Here is a 22,358-nt window from a genome sequence, read left to right on the forward strand (position 1 = left end):
AGCGTCCTTCCTGGCATCACGGACATTGCAGGAACAGGGCCTTCTGGGAGGGCAGGGAGAACACACTTCTGCTTATCCTATCGGGTAATGTGCCAGCGTCTCAAAATATGTGATTATAGGGTCCTGTTGTATCCCCTTTGGCCTTTCCAACTTAAGTTACTGGTTAAAAAAATATTTTAACTTCAATTAGTTGTACAACACAAACAACAAAAAACACTTGAACATGTTGGCAATTTTGTTAGAATTTATATTTTGAAATAAAAATTCATAACAAATCTTTACAAAATGGAACACGTCTTAAGATGTTACATGCTTCATTTACTTAGAAAAAGTTACAGATACAGTAAAAAAAATTAGCTGTCATTATAAATGTGAGTCTTCCTTCGAGCAGAAGACAGCTCAGGTGAAATGTCAGAATGAAAACCAGAGGCCCTGGCCGGTTGGCTCAGTGGCAGAGCATGGGCCCGGCGTGTGGAAGTCCCAGGTTCGACTCCTGACCAGGGCACACAGGAGAAGTGATCACCTGCTTCTCCACCTCTCCCCCTCCCCTTTCTCTCTCTCTCACCTCCATCAGCCATGGCTCAGTTGGTCCCAGGGCATTGGCCAGGGCACCGAGGATGGCTCTGTGGAGTCTCTGTCTCAGGTGTTAAACAAACAAAGAAGCAGGACAAGTGATGACATCGCCTCCGAGTGAGGAGGCTGGAGCGTGGCCTCCCGGGCGGGGGGCTGTGCTTCTCCTCTCTGGCCTTCCGTTTCCCTGTGCACCGGGCACCCAAGCGGGGAAGACTGCATCGTTTCTAGAGCTGTGTGTTATGGTCCTTTTGTTTCAGAGAATGGTGTATAATTATAACAGTATCATTTTCCTTTGTTTGTGAACTTTACCAGAAAATAACATGCTTAAAAATTTTACTACAAAGAATACTTTAATATAAAGAATACAAAGACTATGGTGTTTTAGAGAGAGAGAGAAAGATGAGAAACATCAACTCACAGTTGTGGCACTTTGGTTGTTCATTGATTACTTCTCACACGTGCCTTGACGGGGCGGGGTGGGGGCTACAGCCGAGCCAGTGACCCCTTGCTCAAGTCGGCGATCTTGGGATCATGTCGATGATCCCATGCTCAAACCAGTGTCCCCACGCTCAATCTAGTGGACCTGCACTCAAGCTGGCGACCTCGGGATTTCAGACCTGGGCCCTCAATGTCCCAGGTCGATGCTCTACCCACTGCACCACCACCGGTCAGGCAAGTGGTTTTTATTGTGACTCGCCATCTTTGGAAAGCTTCCATTTCAGACGTTTCTGATTTGGTTCCCTTTCTTGGAGACCCCTGCCCGGGGACCTTCTGCACGCACGCTAGCAGTCTTTGTCCTGCAGCTGCAGCCCATGGGGCTGCCGTCACCAGCGGTACGCTGTGTCGCTGCTCAGGCTCAGAGCATCCCCTAGTCACAGAATGCCCAGCTGATGGACTGACCATCTCTTCCTTACATTTCACTGTTTATCATATAAATCGTATTTTAGTATGTTCCTATAGAATGCCTTCAGTTCGTGATGCTGTTTGGTCAGTGGTTTGGTTTGAGGTTTTTACCTAACAGCTCTTCAGATAGTGCAGGGACCAACGAGGGGATGCATCTGGTGGCAGGCGAGCTGTCCTACACATCACCTTGGAGTTCAGACTCCGTCTCCCGCTACCATGATTCGTATAGACTTAAGCGTGTCAACTGAGTTTGCTCACATGCTCAAGTGCAATATTTAGTTTCTTTTTCAATATTAAACATGATTTTTTTTTACAACAAATACATGCTCAGGAAAACCATCACAAAACCACACACTCAGATAAATTATCTAAAAACACAGCTAATTTATCTCTCAATACCAATTCTAAAATCAAGGTCTTCAGACCTTTGACCATGCACGTGGCTCCCTAAATTCTAGGACAAATCATTCCATCATCATACATTATTCTATCGTCATCTCTATACTTTGAAAAGAACCAAAATGCACACTTGTAAATGAGATCTTATCAATCTCACTGAAATTTAGGACTGCAATGTTTCTCCAGTTACTTGAAAATTCATAGCATAGATCACTAAAAGTTGTTAATTTACAACCAGTTCTTCTCATAATTGTACCGCTACAATTTACCCATTCCTAATTCAATTCAATTTCAACTACGGGATTCTGAATTTGAGGTAGCTTCACAGAAGTTCTATTGCTATGAACGTAGCACGATTCAGAGTACAAGCTGGAGTTCCAGATTAGAAAATACATAGTATCAGTTACACCCTTTTCCTCCCTTGACACACAAATTAAAAAGAATAAATCATCCATTTCTTCAGTGATAGAAATACAGTTCTTTTGTGAGCATAGACACAATACACGGAATCTGCTTCTTTGCATGAAAAGTAGACTCCAAGGAGAAGGACTCAAATTCTGTTGCCACCTTCCTGTTGACCCGCGTGAGGATGTGCATGACCTCCAGCTTGTGAGCGTACAGTTTCAGCATAGCACAGAGCGACTGGATGAACCAGGACCCATCCTTTGAGTTTCGCCAGGAATAGTAACCTGCAAGGCAAAACGTAACCAAAATTATCACGGATATTTGATTATAAATGACTACATAACCCCAAAGGTAAAACAAGCACAGACTTCCACAGCCATACAAAGGGAAAAAGAAGGGAGTGGCACTTTTGGTTTCAGGGACACGAGCCCAGAGGGAGGAAACCAAACACGTGTGCTGTGCACAGACCGCTGCTTTTGACAAGGAAAAACAAGAGCTGTGGACGAACCTCTCCATTGAATTCCTGAATAGTTCTACTTTCTGCCTTTCTTCTCAAAGGGGAAGAACAGGTAAACATGAAGACAAAGCAGCGAAAGGATCATTCAAGTAGCATGGTGCTGGCCCCGGTGAGGTGGCTCAGTTGATTAAGCGTCCAGAGGCCGTGGGTTTGATCCCCCATCAGGGCATGTACGGGAAGCAATCAATGAGTGCACAACCGCATGGACACCTACGTGAAACACACTGACGCTTCTCTCTCCCTCTCCATGCCCCACCCTCTCCCTCTCTCTCTCAAATCAATGGAAATTAAAAAAAAAAAAAGTAGCATGGTGTTTATAATCAGATTGGTTATTGTAGAAATAAATTGCTTATGTATGCACATACATTAATTGTCCTAAATTTGTCAACAGGCAACTGAATAAAGTATACTGAACACATTACGGAGCATTCAAGTCCATAGTGTATTTATTGTACTTTCGTCAGATTAACTATTGGATCCATGGCTTTTAATTTACAAGTACTTTACCTGGAAAGATGCCTGGAGGTTTAAAAAAAATCATACTGAGGGCCCTGGCCGGTTGGCTCAGCGGTAGAGCATCGGCCTGGCGTGCGGGGGACCCGGGTTCGATTCCCAGCCAGGGCACATAGGAGAAGCACCCATTTGCTTCTCCACCCCCCCCTCCTTCCTCTCTGTCTCTCTCTTCCCCTCCCGCAGCCAAGGCTCCATTGGAGCAAAGATGGCCCAGGCGCTGGGGATGGCTCCTTGGCCTCTGCCCCAGGCGCTAGAGTGGCTCTGGGTGCGGCAGAGCGACGCCCCGGAGGGGCAGAGCATCGCCCCCTGGTGGGCAGAGCGTTGCCCCTGGTGGGCGTGCCGGGTGGATCCCCGTCGGGCGCATGCGGGAGTCTGTCTGACTCTCTCTCCCGGTTGGTTTCCAGCTTCAGAAAAATACAAAAAAAAAAAAAAAAAAAAAAAAAAAAAATCATACTGAGCATATCTGAAAATGTAACAATGTTTTAAAAAATGCATTTGTCCTGTATCTCCAAACTTGGTAACTCTACCCTGAGTTAGTTGTGCAGACTCAACAGTTACTTACATATGTACAACACAAACACAAGAGTGAAGGCCAACAGCCTAGTCGCATCTCATTTTTTACTTTTTTTCTTTCTCCTTGTTCCACTTCTCCCCTCTCATGTACTATTCACATTTCTCTTCGTTATCTCCCATCTTCTGGAAAACATGCGTCTCCCCGAGTCCCAGAAGTAGGGTAAGCTCTGAGTTGGCCTATATTACAGTCTAGTATCCTACACGGTATTGAGTTCATGAAGGACACTGTGTAAGACGCTTTCTTATGTATGCATATTTTCTAGCCAAACTTGGCCAAAAAGCACTTTTTTGAGATCTCACTGATGAAGGTACCCTAAAATATAGACAAGTTAGCTATGTTTTATGGATTTCAAAATCCTGACAGTCTTTGGAACACGTTCTACACCAGGGGTCTCAAACTCGCGGCCCGCCAAACAATTTTGTGCGGCCCGCAGACTAATCCATGAAGTTCAAAATATTTTGGATAAAATTAAGTAAGCCTAGGGGCCTACTTGTATTTTTCATTTCTCTAGCATCCTAGCTAGATATTAGCTTAGTTAACAGCAGTTGTGATGCGAACTACAGTTTCTGGTCGTTTTGTGACACTGAGTAAACTGCATGTACGATTGTGCTTGTTGTACTGATTTTTTTTTGTTTTCAACTGCAGTGAGAAAAGTGTTGTGTAACAGTTGCCATTTGTAGACCTAGTGCGGCCCGCCGAACGGCTGTGATCTTGCTCTGCGGCCCACATGCTGAGTTGAGTTTGAGACCCCTGTTCTACACTGTTTAGACTCTACATGTGACAGTCCCGATCTGTACCTCTCTTACCGGGGGCTGTGGAGTACGCGTACAGGAAGTCTGCCTCCACCGGGATCTTCTGACACGCCATGTCATCCTCAACGTTGCTGTCGGTCTCAACGCCGTTGTCCAGCTCCGTACCTCGGCAGGCCTAGGGGTTAGAAAATACACTTATTTTTTAAAAAATGTGTACACAAGGATTTCTAAGAAACTTAAAGGCCACGTAAAAGTTGATGTTAATCATGCAGAAACTTTTTGATCTATATCTCCTAGTGATAAAGTTCAGTAGCTTCAGGAAAAAGTCCTCTGGATAAGCCACAAGTGAGTGAGTTAATCTCCAATACATCTCCATCATCAACCTGCTCATATATATTACCTGAATAATGAAAAGTTTGGGCTTTCCCGTTAGACTTCGGCAACAATCCCCTCTGAAAAAACTTGTTAATTTCCTCAGGTCAACCGGTCCATTTGTTCCAAAAATTACTCCTTCTTCACCATGGCTTAGAAGCACGCAAATAAAACTGCTCCTTTTGCTATGATCTTCTTTAGCAACTGAAAAAGTGTTTACAAATTAAAAAAAATAAATAAACAGGCAAAAAAATACCCAACACAACTTTATTGAGCCATCTCCTATACACTATATGGAAATAAGGTGGAGAAACCTGAGAACAGAACTAAGAGATCAATCACTAAACCCAACCTGGGGCAGAGCAACATACAGTACTTCAAACCCTTTTCTAGAGTCGGCATGACTCACTTTTACCCTACTTACAAAAGATACATGGAGTAGGGTTACATATAGTTCAACACTTCTTCTGCTTTTAGTGTATGCATAATTATAGCTACCCTTTGGGCAATAAAAGTGTCCTCGAATAAAACTGGACAGTGAAGGTCGTTCTTTAGATTATTTCTTACCACTGCGCATCAGATCCACAATTTCTTCGCGTGTAAGATCGTTTTTGTTCCTGACTTCATAGTTCAAGTTCTTGAATGTTTCCCTGAGGGTTGCTGCATCTACATCTGTACCAGACCGAGATGCCATTCCTTGAAACAGAAAGAATTACTTTTAATTGTATTTTTTTAAAAAAATTTATTTACTGATTTTAACCAGAGAGGAAAGGAGGGAGGGAGGGAGAGAGAGAAAGAAAGGAACATTGAGCTGTTCTTGTATGTGCCCTGACTGGGGATCGAACTGGCAACCTGTGCTTCGGGCCGATGCTCTAACTCAGTGGTCGGCAAACTCATTAGTCAACAGAGCCAAATATCAACAGTACAAGACTGAGATTTCTTTTGAGAGCCAAATATTTTAAACTTAAACTATATAGGTAGGGACATTCCTTATCGAGGTAGCTCCCGCACATGGTATTTTGTGGAAGAGCCGCATGTGGCTCGCGAGCCGCAGTTTGCCAACCAGGGCTCAAACTAATGGAGCTATCCGGCCAGGGCTAATTGTATTTTTTTAAAAAAAAGATTAACTGCTCTGAAATGAAATATTCAGTGATTCACACAATCCATAATAAATCTTTTCTTTCAAATGCTTAGAAAATTCAATTATTCTTATCACAGTGATACAAAGTCTTTTTAATTTCTTAGCATATAAGACACTTCATAACGTAAGCTATATCAGTGTACCATACTGTAAGCAATGCTGATGTACTACAGTCACAAGGCTATCTTTCAGAGCTGCTCAGAAGATGAAAAGCAGAAACCACTTAACTGCCTAAAGAGGGGTTCGGTTAAATAAGTTATCATTCATTTATATAATGGAATACTATCTCACCATTAAAATTTTCATAGTCAAAATTTTGCCATGGGAAATGGTCATTTGAAAAAATAAAAGACTAGAAAACAAGAGGATTCTTCTTCTAAGAAAAAGAATACATATCTAACAATACACGTATCTCACACATTCAGAGGAACTGCATTTCTTTGCTTTTAATTTCCCCACTATTTTAAGATACATCACTACTTTCACAATGTCTTTTCAGAATAAAACAAAAACAAACCCACAAACCACTACCAACTGACACTGTTCACTGGCATTCTACTACAGTTAATCTCTATTAACCCCTCCAACCACGAGACAGTTACTATGATTGGCTTCCTTTGTACAGAGGTAGAGCAGGGAGCACAGAGAGGTTCAGGAACTTGTCCAAAGGAACAGAGCTAGTGTCAGACCTCCACCCCGGGGTGCTGGGCTTTCATCACTCCTTTCTGGTACCTGCCCCGTTACTGTACAGCCCAGCTGTACCAGTACTCAGATTTAATAACGTTAGAAGTGTTGAGGACACACACCTTAGAACTGAGCAAACTTAAGATGCATGAATAGGAAAAAGAATAAATGTCTGTATCTCCAAAATAGTCATTATTTCTCAGCAGTGCGATTCAGAGTGATTTTATTTATTAATTGTTGGCTAACCTATCATTTCTAGAATTTCTATAATGGGCATATATTATTTTTATTAAAATGTCCCCAGGTTTTACCATGGGACAGGCTGAGGACAGGCAGCTGGGTGACAAGGTGACTGAATTCTGGTCCTGGATTGTGGGCACTCAGTATGAGGGCAGACAACCCCAGGCTGTCAGAGCTCGCTGTGAAAACCTGACCTTCCGATCTCAAAGCAGAAAAGCTCACTTGAAGGCTGAAGTCAGACTATCAGTCTATTTTTTAGGGAAAGTGTGGAATGACAATTTATTTATTTATTTATTTATTTATTTTTGTGTGTGTTTTTCTGAAGTTGGAAACGGGGAGGCAGTCAGACAGACTCCCGCATGTGCCTGACCAGGATCCACCTGGCATGCCCACCAGGGGGTGATGCTCTGCCCCTCCGGGGCGTTGCTCTGTTGCAACCAGAGCCATTCTAGCGCCTGAGGCAGCGGCTACAGAACCATCCTCAGCGCCCAGGCCAACTTTGCTCCAGTGGAGCCTTGGCTGCGGGAGGGGAGGAGAGAGACAGAGAGGAAGGAGAGGGGGAGGGGTAGAGAAGCAGATGGGCGCTTCTCCTGTGTGCCCTAGACGGCAATCGAACCAGGGACCCCTGCACGCCAGGCCAATGCTCTACCACTGAGCCAACCGGCCAGGGCCGGAATGACAATATTTTTAAAGCACAGGTTCAACAGTATAAAATTCCACCAGAAGCGGGAATCACAACTAGCGATTGAGGTAGACCAAGGGCTAAAGGTGACATCTCAAATTACAGCCAATAAAGACTATAAATATGGTGCCATTCAGATTTAGACATAATTTTCATCCCCTCTTTCCTCACCCCTACAGCTAATCTTTTTTTTTTTTAACGTTTATTTTATTGATTTTAGAGAGAGAAGGGAGATAGACAGGAACTCGATCTGCTCTCGCATGTGCCTTGACCGGGGATCGAACCGGCAACCTCTGCGCTTTGCAAGGATGCTCTACCAATTGAGCTATCCAGTCAGGGCACCTACAGCTAATCTAACACTGAATCCTGCCTCTCTTTCCGGTGTCATCTCGAGTCTTTCCATTTTCACCACCACTCCGGTCTCCTAAATTGGATCTGCTGCTTCTAGTTGCTTCAAATAAAAGTTGATTCTAATACGATTAATATGTCAATCCAAAGAATTATCAGAGCATCAATTTAAAGGCAAAAAAAAATGGGGAAATGGCCAAAATGTTCCTTCTTGTGGTTAATTATGCAAACTAAGTGAATGGTATATTTAGGGTGTAGAATATTACATAATCATTAAAATAACATAGGAAAATTATATGGCAACTTAAAAAATGCTTATATTACATTAAGTGTAACAAGCAGGATACAATGTTGCTTTGTGTATTATGACTGAAATTAATCTTTGAAAGAAACTGTCAAGGAAAATATATCAAGCATACATCAAGATGTTAGTGAGCCTTTTAGGATTGTGAGAGATTTTGCTTTTATATTCTCTAAAAATCTTCTCAAAGGTACTATTATATAGATTCAGTCATACACAGCAGAGAGACCGGGAAGGGAACTTGGTGATTATGCCGTGGTGAACCTAGAAGAGGTTTCAGTAGAGTATCAGATGTGCTCAACAGGGAAAACGGGCTTCAGACGGTTGGAAGGAAGTGAAGATAGGCAAGCTTATAGTAGGAGTTTTCAAAATCTATTGCAGGAGACAAAAATCAGATCAAAGCTGAAGAGGAAGATGGGTAAAAGAAAGGTCTCTTTAAGCTGGGGAGTCTGTCATTTTTGCAGGGAAGAGAAAATGGTCAATACAGCAATGACGACAGGAAGTAAGGTGCCGAGAGGTGGGCTCAGAGCTTGGCCGGAGTCAGGCACACCAAGGCTCAGGCCAGCTCTGCTACTGAATTATCTGGGGGACTCTGCTGCGAGTTGAACCTTTTGGCATCTAAGCGTGATTACTCTTTAGGGTTGTAAAAATTAAATGAGACAATAGCTATGATGTACCTTGCAGTTCCTGGTAAGGAAAAATACTCCTTCCTATCTGCTGTGGTCCTTTCCTTAGTATAAAAGAGGGGGAAGAAGGATAAAGAAACAAGGGTCCCAGAGAAGTCGGGCAGGGCGTCAGCCTGTAGACAGGAGGCTGGCTGCTGGAGGAGGGAGAGAGTTTGGTGACGGGCGGGAGATGAGCTAAGAGTGCGTTTGCCCCGGAGGACCGGAAGTCCTGCTCGCTCTCCACTTCCCGCTGTTCTGTGTCACAGCGTAATAACATCGATATTAGTTTTTATACTATACCAAACATAAACTGTACTAATATTCGAAAAGTGAAAAATTATGTTATGATACATACCAGTACTTTTATGGAAGTTCTTATTATTGATTATTAGGCATAAGCCCATTTCAGGATAATTCATATTGTAACTGCTGTCCAAGGATATTCCAGAGTCCATTGACTTGCTGCCATGCAGGAGCTTTCTGTTCGGAAATCAAACAACAGGCAGAAATTTACAAAGGCAGAAATTACCAATGTGCTGTTCTCACTAACAGAACTTTTTTTTTTTGTATTTTTCTGAAGCTGGAAACAGGGAGGCAGTCAGACAGACGACAGACTCCTGCATGCGCCCGACGGGGATCCACCCGGCATGCCCACCAGGGGGCGATGCTCTGCCCATCTGGGGTGTTGCTCTGTTGCAACCAGAGCCATTCTAGAGCCTGAGGCAGAGGCCAATGAGCCATCCTCAGCGCCTGGGCCAACTTTGCTCCAGTGGAGCCTTGGCTGCGGGAGGGAAAGAGAGAGACAGAGAGGAAGGAGAGGGGGAGGGGTGGAGAAGCAGATGGGCGCCTCTCCTGTTCGATTCTCCTGGCCAGGAATCAAACCCGGGACCCCTGCACGCCAGGCCGATGCTCTACCACTGAGCCAACTGGCCAGGGCCACTAACAGAACTTTATAACACGTTAGCACAACTAACATTTGGTGAATCCATCTCACAAATACGAAGTGACCACTGGGAGGCTGAGTGGCATGCCGGCAGTCACGCAGACACTAGGTCAGAGCCAACGCCGAAAGCACACGCTGGCCTTCAGAGCACAGGCTTCTCATCTCTATACTTTGTTTTCCTCTGAGTCTTATTAAAATTTCACCAAATACATTTTATACTTAAAAAACATCTTGTGACTCTGAGAAATATTTTATCTTTCAAGAATAACACCTTAAAAATTATCCTGAAATGATAGGAAACCAACAAAAGGCAAATCTGACTCAAGCACAATAGTATCTAAATTCCTTAAATTGTTCCTTAAAAACCACGAGCTGGAAAAATTAATAGTTTATTAATACATAGACTCACTATTGTATATAATTGAAAATTCTTGTATGAAGGTCTCTTATCCAGAAACCTCTGCTGTCTAGACCAGGGCAGTAACATTTTCCTCCAAAGGGCCAGATACTAAGCACTTGAGGCTTGCAGGCCCCTCGGGTCGGTGACAGCCACTCCATTCTGCTGCTGAGAGCGACCCAGGGCACCACTGGAAAGAAAGGGTGTAGCTACGGAACTCGACCACCGTGGGACGCAAGCCTGACCCTGCAGACCGAGCATCAGGAAGTAACAGGTCTGGGTCTACCGTCCAGGAAGTCGTGCAAGCCTGACCCTGCTCCAGACCGAGCACCAGGAAGTAACAGGTCTGATCTACCGTCCAGGAGGTCGTGCAAGCCTGACCCTGCTCCAGACCGAGCACCAGGAAGTAACAGGTCTGATCTACCGTCCAGGAAGTCGTGCAAGCCTGACCCTGCTCCAGACCGAGCACCAGGAAGTAACAGGTCTGATCTACCGTCCAGGAGGTCGTGCAAGCCTGACCCTGCTCCAGACCGAGCACCAGGAAGTAACAGGTCTGATCTACCGTCCAGGAAGTCGTGCAAGCCTGACCCTGCTCCAGACCGAGCACCAGGAAGTAACAGGTCTGATCTACCGTCCAGGAAGTCGTGCAAGCCTGACCCAGCTCCAGACCGAGCACCAGGAAGTAACAGGTCTGATCTACCGTCCAGGAAGTCGTGCAAGCCTGACCCTGCTCCAGACCGAGCACCAGGAAGTAACAGGTCTGATCTACCGTCCAGGAAGTCGTGCAAGCCTGACCCTGCTCCAGACCGAGCATCAGGAAGTAACAGGTCTGATCTACCGTCCAGGAAGTCGTGCAAGCCTGACCCTGCTCCAGACCGAGCATCAGGAAGTAACAGGTCTGGATCTACCGTCCAGGAGGTCGTGCAAGCCTGACCCTGCTCCAGACCGAGCATCAGGAAGTAACAGGTCTGGGCCTACCGTCCAGGAGGTCGTGCAAGCCTGACCCTGCTCCAGACCGAGCATCAGGAAGTAACAGGTCTGGGTCTACCGTCCAGGAAGTCGTGCAAGCCTGACCCTGCTCCAGACCGAGAAAGTAACAGGTCTGGTCTACCGTCCAGGAAGTCGTGCAAGCCTGACCCTGCTCCAGACCGAGCATCAGGAAGTAACAGGTCTGGGCCTACCGTCCAGGAAGTCGTGCAAGCCTGACCCTGCTCCAGACCGAGGAAGTAACAGGTCTGATCTACCGTCCAGGTAGTCGTGCAAGCCTGACCCTGCTCCAGACCGAGCATCAGGAAGTAACAGGTCTGATCTACCGTCCAGGAAGTCGTGCAAGCCTGACCCTGCTCCAGACCGAGCATCAGGAAGTAACAGGTCTGGGTCTACCATCCAGGAAGTCGTGCAAGCCTGACCCTGCTCCAGACCGAGCATCAGGAAGTAACAGGTCTGATCTACCGTCCAGGAAGTCGTGCAAGCCTGACCCTGCTCCAGACCGAGGATCAGGAAGTAACAGGTCTGGGTCTACCGTCCAGGAAGTCGTGCAAGCCTGACCCTGCTCCAGACCGAGCATCAGGAAGTAACAGGTCTGGGTCTACCGTCCAGGAAGTCGTGCAAGCCTGACCCTGCTCCAGACCGAGCATCAGGAAGTAACAGGTCTGGGTCTACCGTCCAGGAAGTCGTGCAAGCCTGACCCTGCTCCAGACCGAGCATCAGGAAGTAACAGGTCTGATCTACCGTCCAGGAAGTCGTGCAAGCCTGACCCTGCTCCAGACCGAGGATCAGGAAGTAACAGGTCTGGGTCTACCGTCCAGGAAGTCGTGCAAGCCTGACCCTGCTCCAGACCGAGCATCAGGAAGTAACAGGTCTGATCTACCGTCCAGGAAGTCGTGCAAGCCTGACCCTGCTCCAGACCGAGCATCAGGAAGTAACAGGTCTGGGTCTACCGTCCAGGAAGTCGTGCAAGCCTGACCCTGCTCCAGACCGAGCATCAGGAAGTAACAGGTCTGGGCCTACCGTCCAGGAAGTCGTGCAAGCCTGACCCTGCTCCAGACCGAGCATCAGGAAGTAACAGGTCTGATCTACCGTCCAGGAAGTCGTGCAAGCCTGACCCTGCTCCAGACCGAGCATCAGGAAGTAACAGGTCTGGGCCTACCGTCCAGGTAGTCGTGCAAGCCTGACCCTGCTCCAGACCGAGCATCAGGAAGTAACAGGTCTGATCTACCGTCCAGGAAGTCGTGCAAGCCTGACCCTGCTCCAGACCGAGGAAGTAACAGGTCTGATCTACCGTCCAGGAAGTCGTGCAAGCCTGACCCTGCTCCAGACCGAGCATCAGGAAGTAACAGGTCTGGGCCTACCGTCCAGGAAGCCGTGCACTATCTGCAAGCATTTCACATTATACACAGTTCTAAAATAAAAAAATGTTGGAAAAAGATTAGAACAGTAAATTAAAGAAGTCAATGTCAGAAACAAGCTATTGTACTTTACTAAAAGTGTAGATCCCCACATTTTACAGATGAAAACTCTGAAAGTCTGTTGAAGGTCATCCAGATAATGGATTACAGAGCTACTAATTCTCCACCACCTCCTGCGGCCTCCTTAGGCGCGCCTCTACAGGCAATAACAAAACAGCCAGACCGGGAGGGGCCCCAGAAGGTCTAGGAACATGATGATAACTTATCACAGAGTCAAAACAGGCCTAAAGCTATTTTGGGCTTCAATGCAACTTGCTATTAAATTATGTTCTGTATGATATGAAAAGGTAAGAAAATGTGTAAATCACTTTAAATGGGTTAAAAAAAAAAGCCCCTCTAAAATGAGATCGTATTTGAGGGTTTAATTTCTAGAAAATTCCTTTGCTAAACAATCATAGCTAAATTCGTACTGGTAACCTGTTAACAGCACTGCTGAAACACCACTCTTCAGTACTAGTACTAGTCTGTAATCCCCTGGATAATCCTGAATAATAATACCAGGTCTCTGAAATAAACCTCTAGAATTAAAAGTATCACAAGAGATCCCAAATGGATAATAACAGACAGGAATTAAATTAAGAGTGTTTGAGTTTTATCTTTTTCCTCTATCTCCTGGTTGTTGGAAGCATTAATACACAGAATATTCCAAACAGAAAGAATGAGAAAATAAAGGGTAAAAAACAATCCATAACCAGGCATTTTGTTCCCAGACTAAGAACTAGCATTTCATTTTAATCTTAAAACATTAATAAACAAGAGGTAAAACAAAACAAAACAAAAAAACCCTAAAAAACCCCAAACACAAAACCCCTCTCTTCCGGCCGGGCAATCTGGGGGGCACCCGGACTACCAAGACCCACCCCTGGCGTGCAGCCCTCTGCTTCCAGGACGGGGTTCCCTAGTATGGGCCAGGCCCGGATCTGACCCTCCCTCACTCTTACCCACAGGTCTGTGAAATCTTTATTTTACAGATGAGATTCGGGGGCACAGGTTAACATGGGTAAAGCCACACAGTTGTGGAGGTAGAAAGTCAACTGGGTCTCTCTGCTTCCCCACCCGCGAGTTTGCTGTACCACCACCGTCTTTCCCTGATTATATGAGGATGCCATTTAAATACTCACGTTTCTGAATTTTTAATGGACTTTGAATCCACTGAGTTTTCAGTGTCCTCCATGGATACTTTAACTAGAATATAAAGAAAGCAAAGTTAGTCAGAATCAGTCACTATAAAATTACTGCATTGCCTGACCAGGCAGTGACGCAGTGGATGGAGCGTCAGACTGGGATGCGGAGGACCCAGGTTTGAGACCCCGAGGTCGCCAGCTTGAACGCGGACTCATCTGGTTTGAGCAAAGCTCACCAACTTGGGCCCAAGGTCGCTGGCTCGAGCAAGGGGTTACTCGGTCTGCTGTAGCCCCAAGGTCAAGGAACATATGAGAAAGCAATCAATGAACAACTAAGGTGTCACAATGAAAAACTAATGATTGATGCTTCTTATCTCTCTCCCCCCTTCCTGTCTGTCTGTCCCTATCTATCCCTCTGACTCTCTCTCTGTCTCTGTAAAAAAAAAAAAAAAAAAAAAAAAAAAAAAAAAAAAAAAAAAAAAAAAAAAAAATCACTGCATTATATTAGTTATTCCAAAGATTATTTCTGCTAATTAAGACATGACATGGACGATTTCAAATTAGGTGGCCACTGCTCTCTCTGCTTCACCTGTACTGTCCCAGGTCTCTGTGAGTCAAGCCTGAGAAGAATCCTTTGTCAAGGTGTGTGCAGTGTAGCCCTAGCCCATCTCTCTCTTTCTTTTTAAACATAGGACAAATAATTACAGGTGGATAATAAGATGACAGGGGCTCTGAAGAAAATAAAATAGGGCAAAGTAAAAGAGAGCCTGGGAGTGTGAGCTACTTCCGCTATGGTGGTTGGGGAAGTCATCTCTGAGGTGACATTTACATGGAGATCTAAATGACATGAAGGCTACCAACAGGGGCTGTCCTTGTTGGGGGAAGGACCAGCAAGTGCAAAGGTCTTGAAAGAGGCTGGCGCATTCATGATGTAGAAAGACCAGTTTAGGAGCATGGTAAAGGAAAAGAAGGCATAAACGGAGACTAAGCAGGAAAGGTAAGATCCCGCAGGACCTTAAGGAGCCAAGGGAAGCTTCAGTTCTGTCCTAAGGGCAAGGAGAAACCAGGGGAGTGTTTTAAGCAGAAGAGACACAGCATGTTTTAAAAGGAACACTCTGGCTGCTGAATGGAGGAGAATCAACTGTAAAAGGTGGGAGTAGGCCCTGGTCAGTTAGCTCAGTTGGTTAGAGAGTCATCCTGAAACACCAAGATTGCAGGTTCGATCCTAATCGGGCACATGTAGGAAGTAATGAACGCACAACTAAGTGGAGCCACAAATGAATGCTTCTCTATCTCTATCTATCTCTTTAAAATCAATCAATAAAAACAAGTTACTAGAGGCTGGAACTCAGGGAGAGGCCTGGAGAAATCCTGGGCACTCTGGTAGTTAGAGGGTTACTAGAAGAGGCAGGGCCAGCAGGAGACTACAGAGAGGCGAGGGAAGGGGGGGTCAGGTGAATGGAGGACACCACAGCACGCAGAAGCCTTTCAGAAGCGTTCAACTCTTTCAAGGCTTGCTAATAGGTCAATTCAGACGAGGACAGAACACTGACTTAAGGGCATCGGTAGAGTGAGGACTGTCAGGGAAAACTGTCCGAGACTTAGAAATGGGCACAAGAAATTACTTGATATAATTTCAGTGCAGTGCTGGGCATTGTCTACAGCAGTGGTCCCCAACAACCGGGCCGCGGACCGGTACTGGTCCGTGGGCCATTTGGTACCAGTCCGCAGAGAAAGAATAAATAACTTACATTATTTTCATTTTATTTATATTTAATTTATATTTAAGTCTGAACGATGTTTTATTTTTAAAAAATGACCAGATTCCTTGTTATATCCATCTAAGACTCACTCTTGACGCTTGTCTCGTAAGTTCGACAATTATATTTAAAAATACTACAGTTTTTACGCCAGTCGCATAATTTTATTTTGTGCGTTTATCCGTCCCACCCTAAAAGCTGGTCTGTGAAAATATATTCTGACATTAAACCGGTCCGTGGCCCAAAAAAGGTTGGGGGCCACTGGTCTACAGGATGCTCAGGAATTATCTGATTTTATAGGGTGTCCTATCTCTACTTCTTGATATTAGAAATGATAGTTTTGTTTCAGTGAGGTAGATGGTGGTTAAAATTTAAAAAAACAAAACAAAAAAACCCCCCATGAGTCCTTTCAGAATTGGATTTAAAATAGTTATCTTATTATTTGATAAAGATTTCTCAGGAACTAACACTGTAACGTATTTTGTCCCTTCATTGTTAGTATCTGAATAATCAGATATTGCAACAGTATCAGTTGACCTTCATATCCTATTAAAAATTATAAGTGATAAATAAAAGGCTCACTGTGTCAGATATGTACACATTTGCTCTGATTGTCACCATCTGCTCTTCCCACATGAAAGCACCGGCTCCACACTCCTGGGAGCGGAGTCTTGCTTCTTGCAGAACCCGGGGCGAGGCTGAGCATTACCTCACATCCATTAGCTAATGCCTGGCTGCCTACATCCCCTGTCTGGGGAGCGTGAGCTCATCTTAGAAGGATAAGAAACGATCCCCCAAGGGAAAATTTAATGTCCTAAATGACGGTTGGAGTTTAAGTTCTTAGAACATTTTCAGTTGACAAAACATAAATGGGAAAATTTACAATAGAGGTTTAAAAAAATATCTTGGCACAGCAATGGCTTAACACTCTTTGTTTCTTACTGTACTAAAGTATGTAATTATTTCCATCAATGCAGGATGTTGATGATAATAAATAAGTCATAGAGTTAAGGCTGAGGAATAAAAATTAATTTCTAAAACTGGAATTTTGACATCAAGTTATAAAGTATACAAAAGAATCCCAAACCAAATGAAAAACCCTGGTATTAAACATGAATAGTTTGAAAGTGTGCTGATGGTAGAGATTTCAAAATGAGATATTAAATCAGTACAACCAGTTTGAGAGGTTCGTTATGTAGCTAATCTGTCACCAAGCAGTAGGCTGTTCATGGTCCCTGGTCTCTGCCCTCAAGGGTTTTAAATCTCAAAATGAGCCACAAAAACCAATATTGCTCAGTTTGGAATCATCTCCATGCATATGGATATCAAAACAACAACAACAACATAGGATTTACTGAAACTGGCTAGCCAAAGGCCAAAAATTCATAATGCTATACGTGACTTAAGTGTTGTGTACAAAGTGTTATGTAATAACATAACAGTTCCTCTTCCTGTTGGCTCATATGGGCAAGAAGCAGGTGAAAGGTACTTTTATGCATATATGTATTATTTATTTATGTATTTTTGGTTAGTCTTTCCAACTATGCTGAGGCATAATGATCCTCAGAGATAGTTCAGTTGACTGAGGCTTAGAGCAGTTAATAACTTGTAAGTGGCCGAGCCCAGATCCAAACCAGGATTCGTCTGCCTCGGGAGGGCAGACGCCCCCTTTTCTACACAGCTTCGTAATAACTCCCCCTTTTCTACACAGCCTCGTAATAACTCCCCCTTTTCTACACAGCTTCGTAATAACTCCCCCTTTTCTACACAGCCTCGTAATAACTCCCCCTTTTCTACACAGCCTCGTAATAACTCCCCCTTTTCTACACAGCCTCGTAATAACTCCCCCTTTTCTACACAGCCTCGTAATAACTCCCCCTTTTCTACACAGCTTCGTAATAACTCCCCCTTTTCTACACAGCTTCGTAATAACTCCCCCTTTTCTACACAGCTTTGTAATACAGAGGCAGGGCGACACTATCATTATCTTTAGGGAAGGAAGCAAAAATCCACAACCTAAAAGCTTTACTGAAGATGAGACAAAGAGCATAAATAACATGATAGAAAATGGCTGCAGAGATATGGAAAGAGTATAAAGCAGATTTACTCTGAGCAATGAAAAAAACAGAAATGATGCTTATGGTGTTTCTGACACCTCTGGGTAATTTACTTCCAAAAGTAAAATAACTAGTTTCATGTTAAGCAGTCAGTACAAGTCATCCAGACATGTTTTAAACTCTATTTGCCTTTACAGAAAAAAAACAACCATCTTTCCAGTCTGGCTTTTGGGAAGACTATATTTCTGCGAAAGAACTCGAAAACCTCACGACTGTATTTATTAACTATCAGAGGGCTGTCTCAAAAACAGTCACATTCCAGATTTAGTAACTGAAACAGAAAGAACATGCTTTTCTCAGTAATTTGGATAAGATTTTTAGCTGTAATGGGCTAGAGGTTTTATGGAAACGTTTGTTCCCCATCTGGTCTCTGAATTTCTTTGGGGACTTAAAAGAATTAGATTCAGTTGTGCCATACAGACAATGCCCCAGGTGACAGACTAGAGTAACAGTGCTCCTCACTATTCAAAGCCGTAAGCCTTGCAAGGAGTCTGTCTTTCCCTCCCCTGAGGTCCTAAGATAGTATATGATACACAGGCAGAGTGAAGGATCTTAGACACCCTTTATAAAAACCACAGATAACTTATAAGGCCTCCTCCCTCCCACTGAGAACCACTCTTCTGTAGAAGCAGATTCAGGTTTACAACCACATGATTAAATAAATCCTGCCCGCCAGAGAAGGTTTGAAACTGAGAAAAGTTAGTGTCAGCAGTATTCATTCATTTGTCCCATAATAATTTACTGAATACCAACTGTGTGCACCCCGAGTGTATCAAGTAATGGAAGAGATAAAGACACCATCCCTATGAGGGACTTACACCAATGCCCACTGGTATTCAAAAGTGGCTAAACAAGGCAGAGGCCAGTCAGGCTTAGGGTTAAGTTTGCATCAGATGTTACCTTACTCTACCCTAATTCAGAAGCTCTATTAGCAATTTGAAGGTAAGAACAAACTAAACAGAGAAGTCAGAAATTTACAAAGCATTGTCACACCCATCCTCATTTTATACTCAAAACAACCTCATGAGGTATGTATTTTACTCATGCCTAATTTATGAATGAGCTAGTAAGTATAGCCCTTGGGACTCAGGTTCTCTGACTACAGAGGACCTATTCCCATTCATTGTTTCATTCCATTTGTATTTGTTAAATGTGTACAAAACAGTATCTAATGGTCTAAAAATTCTCACATCTTTTTCTAGGTCCACAAACACTGGTGCTTTCCATCTTTGAGGTAGAGTTAAAAAAACTAACACTAGGCACCAGAATCGATTTAATGCCGTTCATGAAAATAAAGAATGCTCTCTAGCATTAGGAGGCATGAAGCTGTAGGAAGTTGTGTTAAATTAGGTTTGAAAGCAAACAGCAAAGAAGCATTGTAAATATATGTATCAGAGGTCAGTCTTGTAAAATGGCAGGAGGCAAGGCCTTTTTTCACGATAGCAAAAGCAAATCTGATATAAGTAGGTATAGCGTTTCATCTCTTTTTTACTGTGAACAGGTTAGATTCTATTGCCAAACTCCAATAAACTGTTCATTCATTCATTCATTAAAACACACTGTAACTTTCAACAGCTTTTTGCAAGAGCAAAGCAAAACCAAAGTTCAAACATCAGGCTGTGATAGGAATAATTTAAGCTTTTTGTCAGAGATCAGGTACATATAACACATTCAAAATGGCTGAGCACACTGATACATGCTGGTCTAACCTCTTTGCGAAGCACCTATTCCTATCTTGCAAACTCACATTGTTACAGCAACTCCACATTTCACCTCTAACATTCTTTAATCCACATCTTCTAAGTTTAGTTTGCTAAGTAATCCTAAAGCAGGTTTATTTTTTCTGGAGAGGGCACTAATTCTATAGTATAGGCATCCCCTATGTCAGGCCCTGGGTATGGAGTAAAGCAGTAAGGAGCAAGAAGATAACAAGTCCTTCCTTCATGGAATCTGCTTACAAGCTATCAGGAAAGACAGTAAACAAGTAACTGCAAAGGATATAACTTTATCCTTTCAGGAAATGACACATGCCAAGTAGGAAAAGTTAACTTTGAAGGGCTTAAATGAAAAAAGTAACACAAGTAAGAGTTCTTCAAGCAAATGTCATGTGATGGAGGGAGAGAGGGAATGCAAGAGTGTTTAGGACAGAGAACAAGCTAAGTAGAAAGTGAAAAGGTGCTCTAAAAATATCAGGCAGGGAAGGGACTAAGGAGCCAACCCGTGCTTGGCTTTGTTACCCATGATTAGGAACTGGGTTTACCATATGGACAAAGGAACAGCTTCCTAGATTTTAAGTTTGTAAAATTTATTTATTTATTCATTTTAGAGAGGAGAGAGGGGGGAGAGAGAGAGAGAGAGAGAGAGAAAGAGAGAGAAGGGGGAGGAGCAGGAAGCATCAACTCCCATATGTGCCTTGACCAGGCAAGCCAGGGTTTTGAACCGGCAACCTCAGTGTTTCCAGGTTGACGCTTTATCCACTGAGCCACCACAGGTCAGGCTAGATTTTAAGTTTGTAAAGATACTTCAGCCTGGGTTATGAAGATGGACTGGCCAGGGCAGAAAGTCTGGAAGTTGGGAGACCAACAAGGAAGCTGCAGTAGCCGGGGGAGAGCCTAGGGAGGCTTAGGTCAGTGATGGAGAGAAATGGACAGATTAGTGGATATTGAGGAGCTCAGCGGTGGAAGGGGATTGGAGAGATAGTTGAGCTGATTGGTTCCTGGTTGGCAGGTTTGGGTGTCACAAGGAAAGAAGCAGCTGCCTTGAGGGCAAGACACACAGAAAACAAGAGTGACAAGGATGAGAAAGGCACTCTTTTCAACATGGCCTGGAAGGGGAAGGAGGGTTAAAGCAGCTCCCAGTTGACTTTGGCCTAGAGATACACAGTCACAGGGATGAGCTGGAAGAATGTAAGAGATCTGAAAAGGAACTGGCGTTTAATGCTTCAAATTGCTTCACTGAGAAACTGAGTCACACAGTCCACGCGAAAAAATCGAATCCCGAGACAGAGAAGGTAGCCGAGGCCAAACCTCATCCAATAATGGGAGGACCAGCGCCGAGGGACAGCACCACTCCCGCCGCCTGCCCTGCGGGAGTTGTTTCTCCCTTCCCGATCCAAATCTCAGACAGCGGTCCCGGCCACTCGCACTTCCCATGCATCGCCCTGCATTCTGCTCCCGGGTTCGGCCTCCCGCTGCCCAGCCTCGGAACCCCGGCCCGGCCCGGCCCCCCGCGCCCTTCCCCACCGGGCTGCGCGCCCCGGCCCGACCCCCCGCGCCCTTCCCCACCGGGCTCCGCGCCCCGGACCGGACCCCGCGCCGTTCCCCACCGGGCTGCGCGCCCCGGCCCGGCCCCCCGCGCCCTCCCCCACCGGGCTGAGCGTCCCAGCCCGACCCCTCGCGTCCTTCCCACCCACCTGCGCGCCCCGGCCCGGCCCCCCGCGCCCTTCCCCACCGGGCTGAGCGTCCCAGCCCGACCCCCCGCGTCCTTCCCACCCACCTGCGCGCCCCGGCCCGGCCCCCGCGCCCTTCCCCACCGGGCTGCGCGCCCCGGCCCGGCCCCCCGCGCCCTTCCCCACCGGGCTGCGCGCCCCGGCCCGACCCCTCGCGTCCTTCCCACCCACCTGCGCGCCCCGACCCGGCCCCCCACGCCCTTCCCCACCGGGCTGCGCGCCCCGGCCCGGCCCCCCGCGCCCTTCCCCACCGGGCTGCGCGCCCCGGCCCGGCCCCCCGCGCCCTTCCCCACCGGGCTGCGCGCCCCGGGTCCAGTTTCCCGCTGCCGGGCCTCTCGGGCATCCGTCCGCTGTTTGGCCCCCGCACCCCGGCCTCCGCCCCGCACCCCGTGCCCCCAGCCGGGACGTTCGCTCCGCGAGCTTCAAGGCTCCTCCTCGCACCCCTCGTCGCGGTAAAACAAAGGATCCGCTGCCTGGACCGTGCCCATCCCCTCCGTCACCCGGGGTAGCGGCACGCCCGGGCGGTCTCTGGGGCGGGCGCCGGGCTGGGGAGGGTGGAGGCAGCGGGCCCAGGGCGGACGGCCGCGCGGCGAGGAGGGGCGCGGGCAGCACTCACCGCACAGCACCACACTGCCGACGCCCGCTCGCCCCGCTCCCAGACAGCTCGGGCTCTGCAGACCGCAGCCCGGAGAGCCCCGGCTGGCCCCGCCCCCTCAGCTCCGCGCTCCGCTCGGCGTCGACACGTCCTCGCGGCCTCGGCGCGCCCCGCCCCCGCCGCGCCCTCGTAGGTCCGCGCGCTCCGCGTCCCGCCTCCGCTGCGCCCTTGTAGCCCGCGCTCCGGACCCCGCCTTCGCCGTGCGCTTAGCCCGCGCCCCCCGCGCCCCGCCCCCGCCGCGCCCTTATAGGTCCGCGCGCTCCGCGTCCCGCCCCGCCAAGTGCTTTAGCCCGCGCGCTCCGCGCCCCGCCCCCGCCGCGCCTTCATAGGTCCGCGCGCTCCGCGCCCCGCCCCTGCCGCGCCCTCATAGGCCTGCG

General features: G+C 46.4%; 1 protein-coding gene across 2 annotated transcripts; it reads right to left on the bottom strand.

Moving 5' to 3' along the window:
* Positions 1-230: 230 nt before the first annotated feature.
* CASP3 (caspase 3) lies at positions 231-22,080 on the bottom strand. 2 transcript variants are annotated; one of them, XM_066380160.1, is made up of 7 exons: positions 21,943-22,080; positions 13,999-14,062; positions 9,425-9,549; positions 5,576-5,704; positions 5,037-5,212; positions 4,691-4,811; positions 231-2,564 (listed from the first exon to the last, which is right to left on the bottom strand). In XM_066380160.1, the coding sequence occupies exons 2-7, from the start codon at positions 14,049-14,051 to the stop codon at positions 2,335-2,337; spliced, it is 834 nt and encodes a 277-aa protein (XP_066236257.1). In that variant the 5' UTR covers positions 14,052-14,062; positions 21,943-22,080; the 3' UTR covers positions 231-2,334. The 2 variants fall into 2 exon arrangements, with proteins under 2 accessions (XP_066236257.1, XP_066236259.1); XM_066380162.1 differs by lacking the exon at positions 21,943-22,080 and adding an exon at positions 21,713-21,771.
* Positions 22,081-22,358: the final 278 nt, after the last annotated feature.

This window comes from Saccopteryx leptura, chromosome 4 (genome assembly GCF_036850995.1).
Source record: "Saccopteryx leptura isolate mSacLep1 chromosome 4, mSacLep1_pri_phased_curated, whole genome shotgun sequence".
In the NCBI taxonomy this organism is placed as follows: domain Eukaryota; kingdom Metazoa; phylum Chordata; class Mammalia; order Chiroptera; family Emballonuridae; genus Saccopteryx; species Saccopteryx leptura.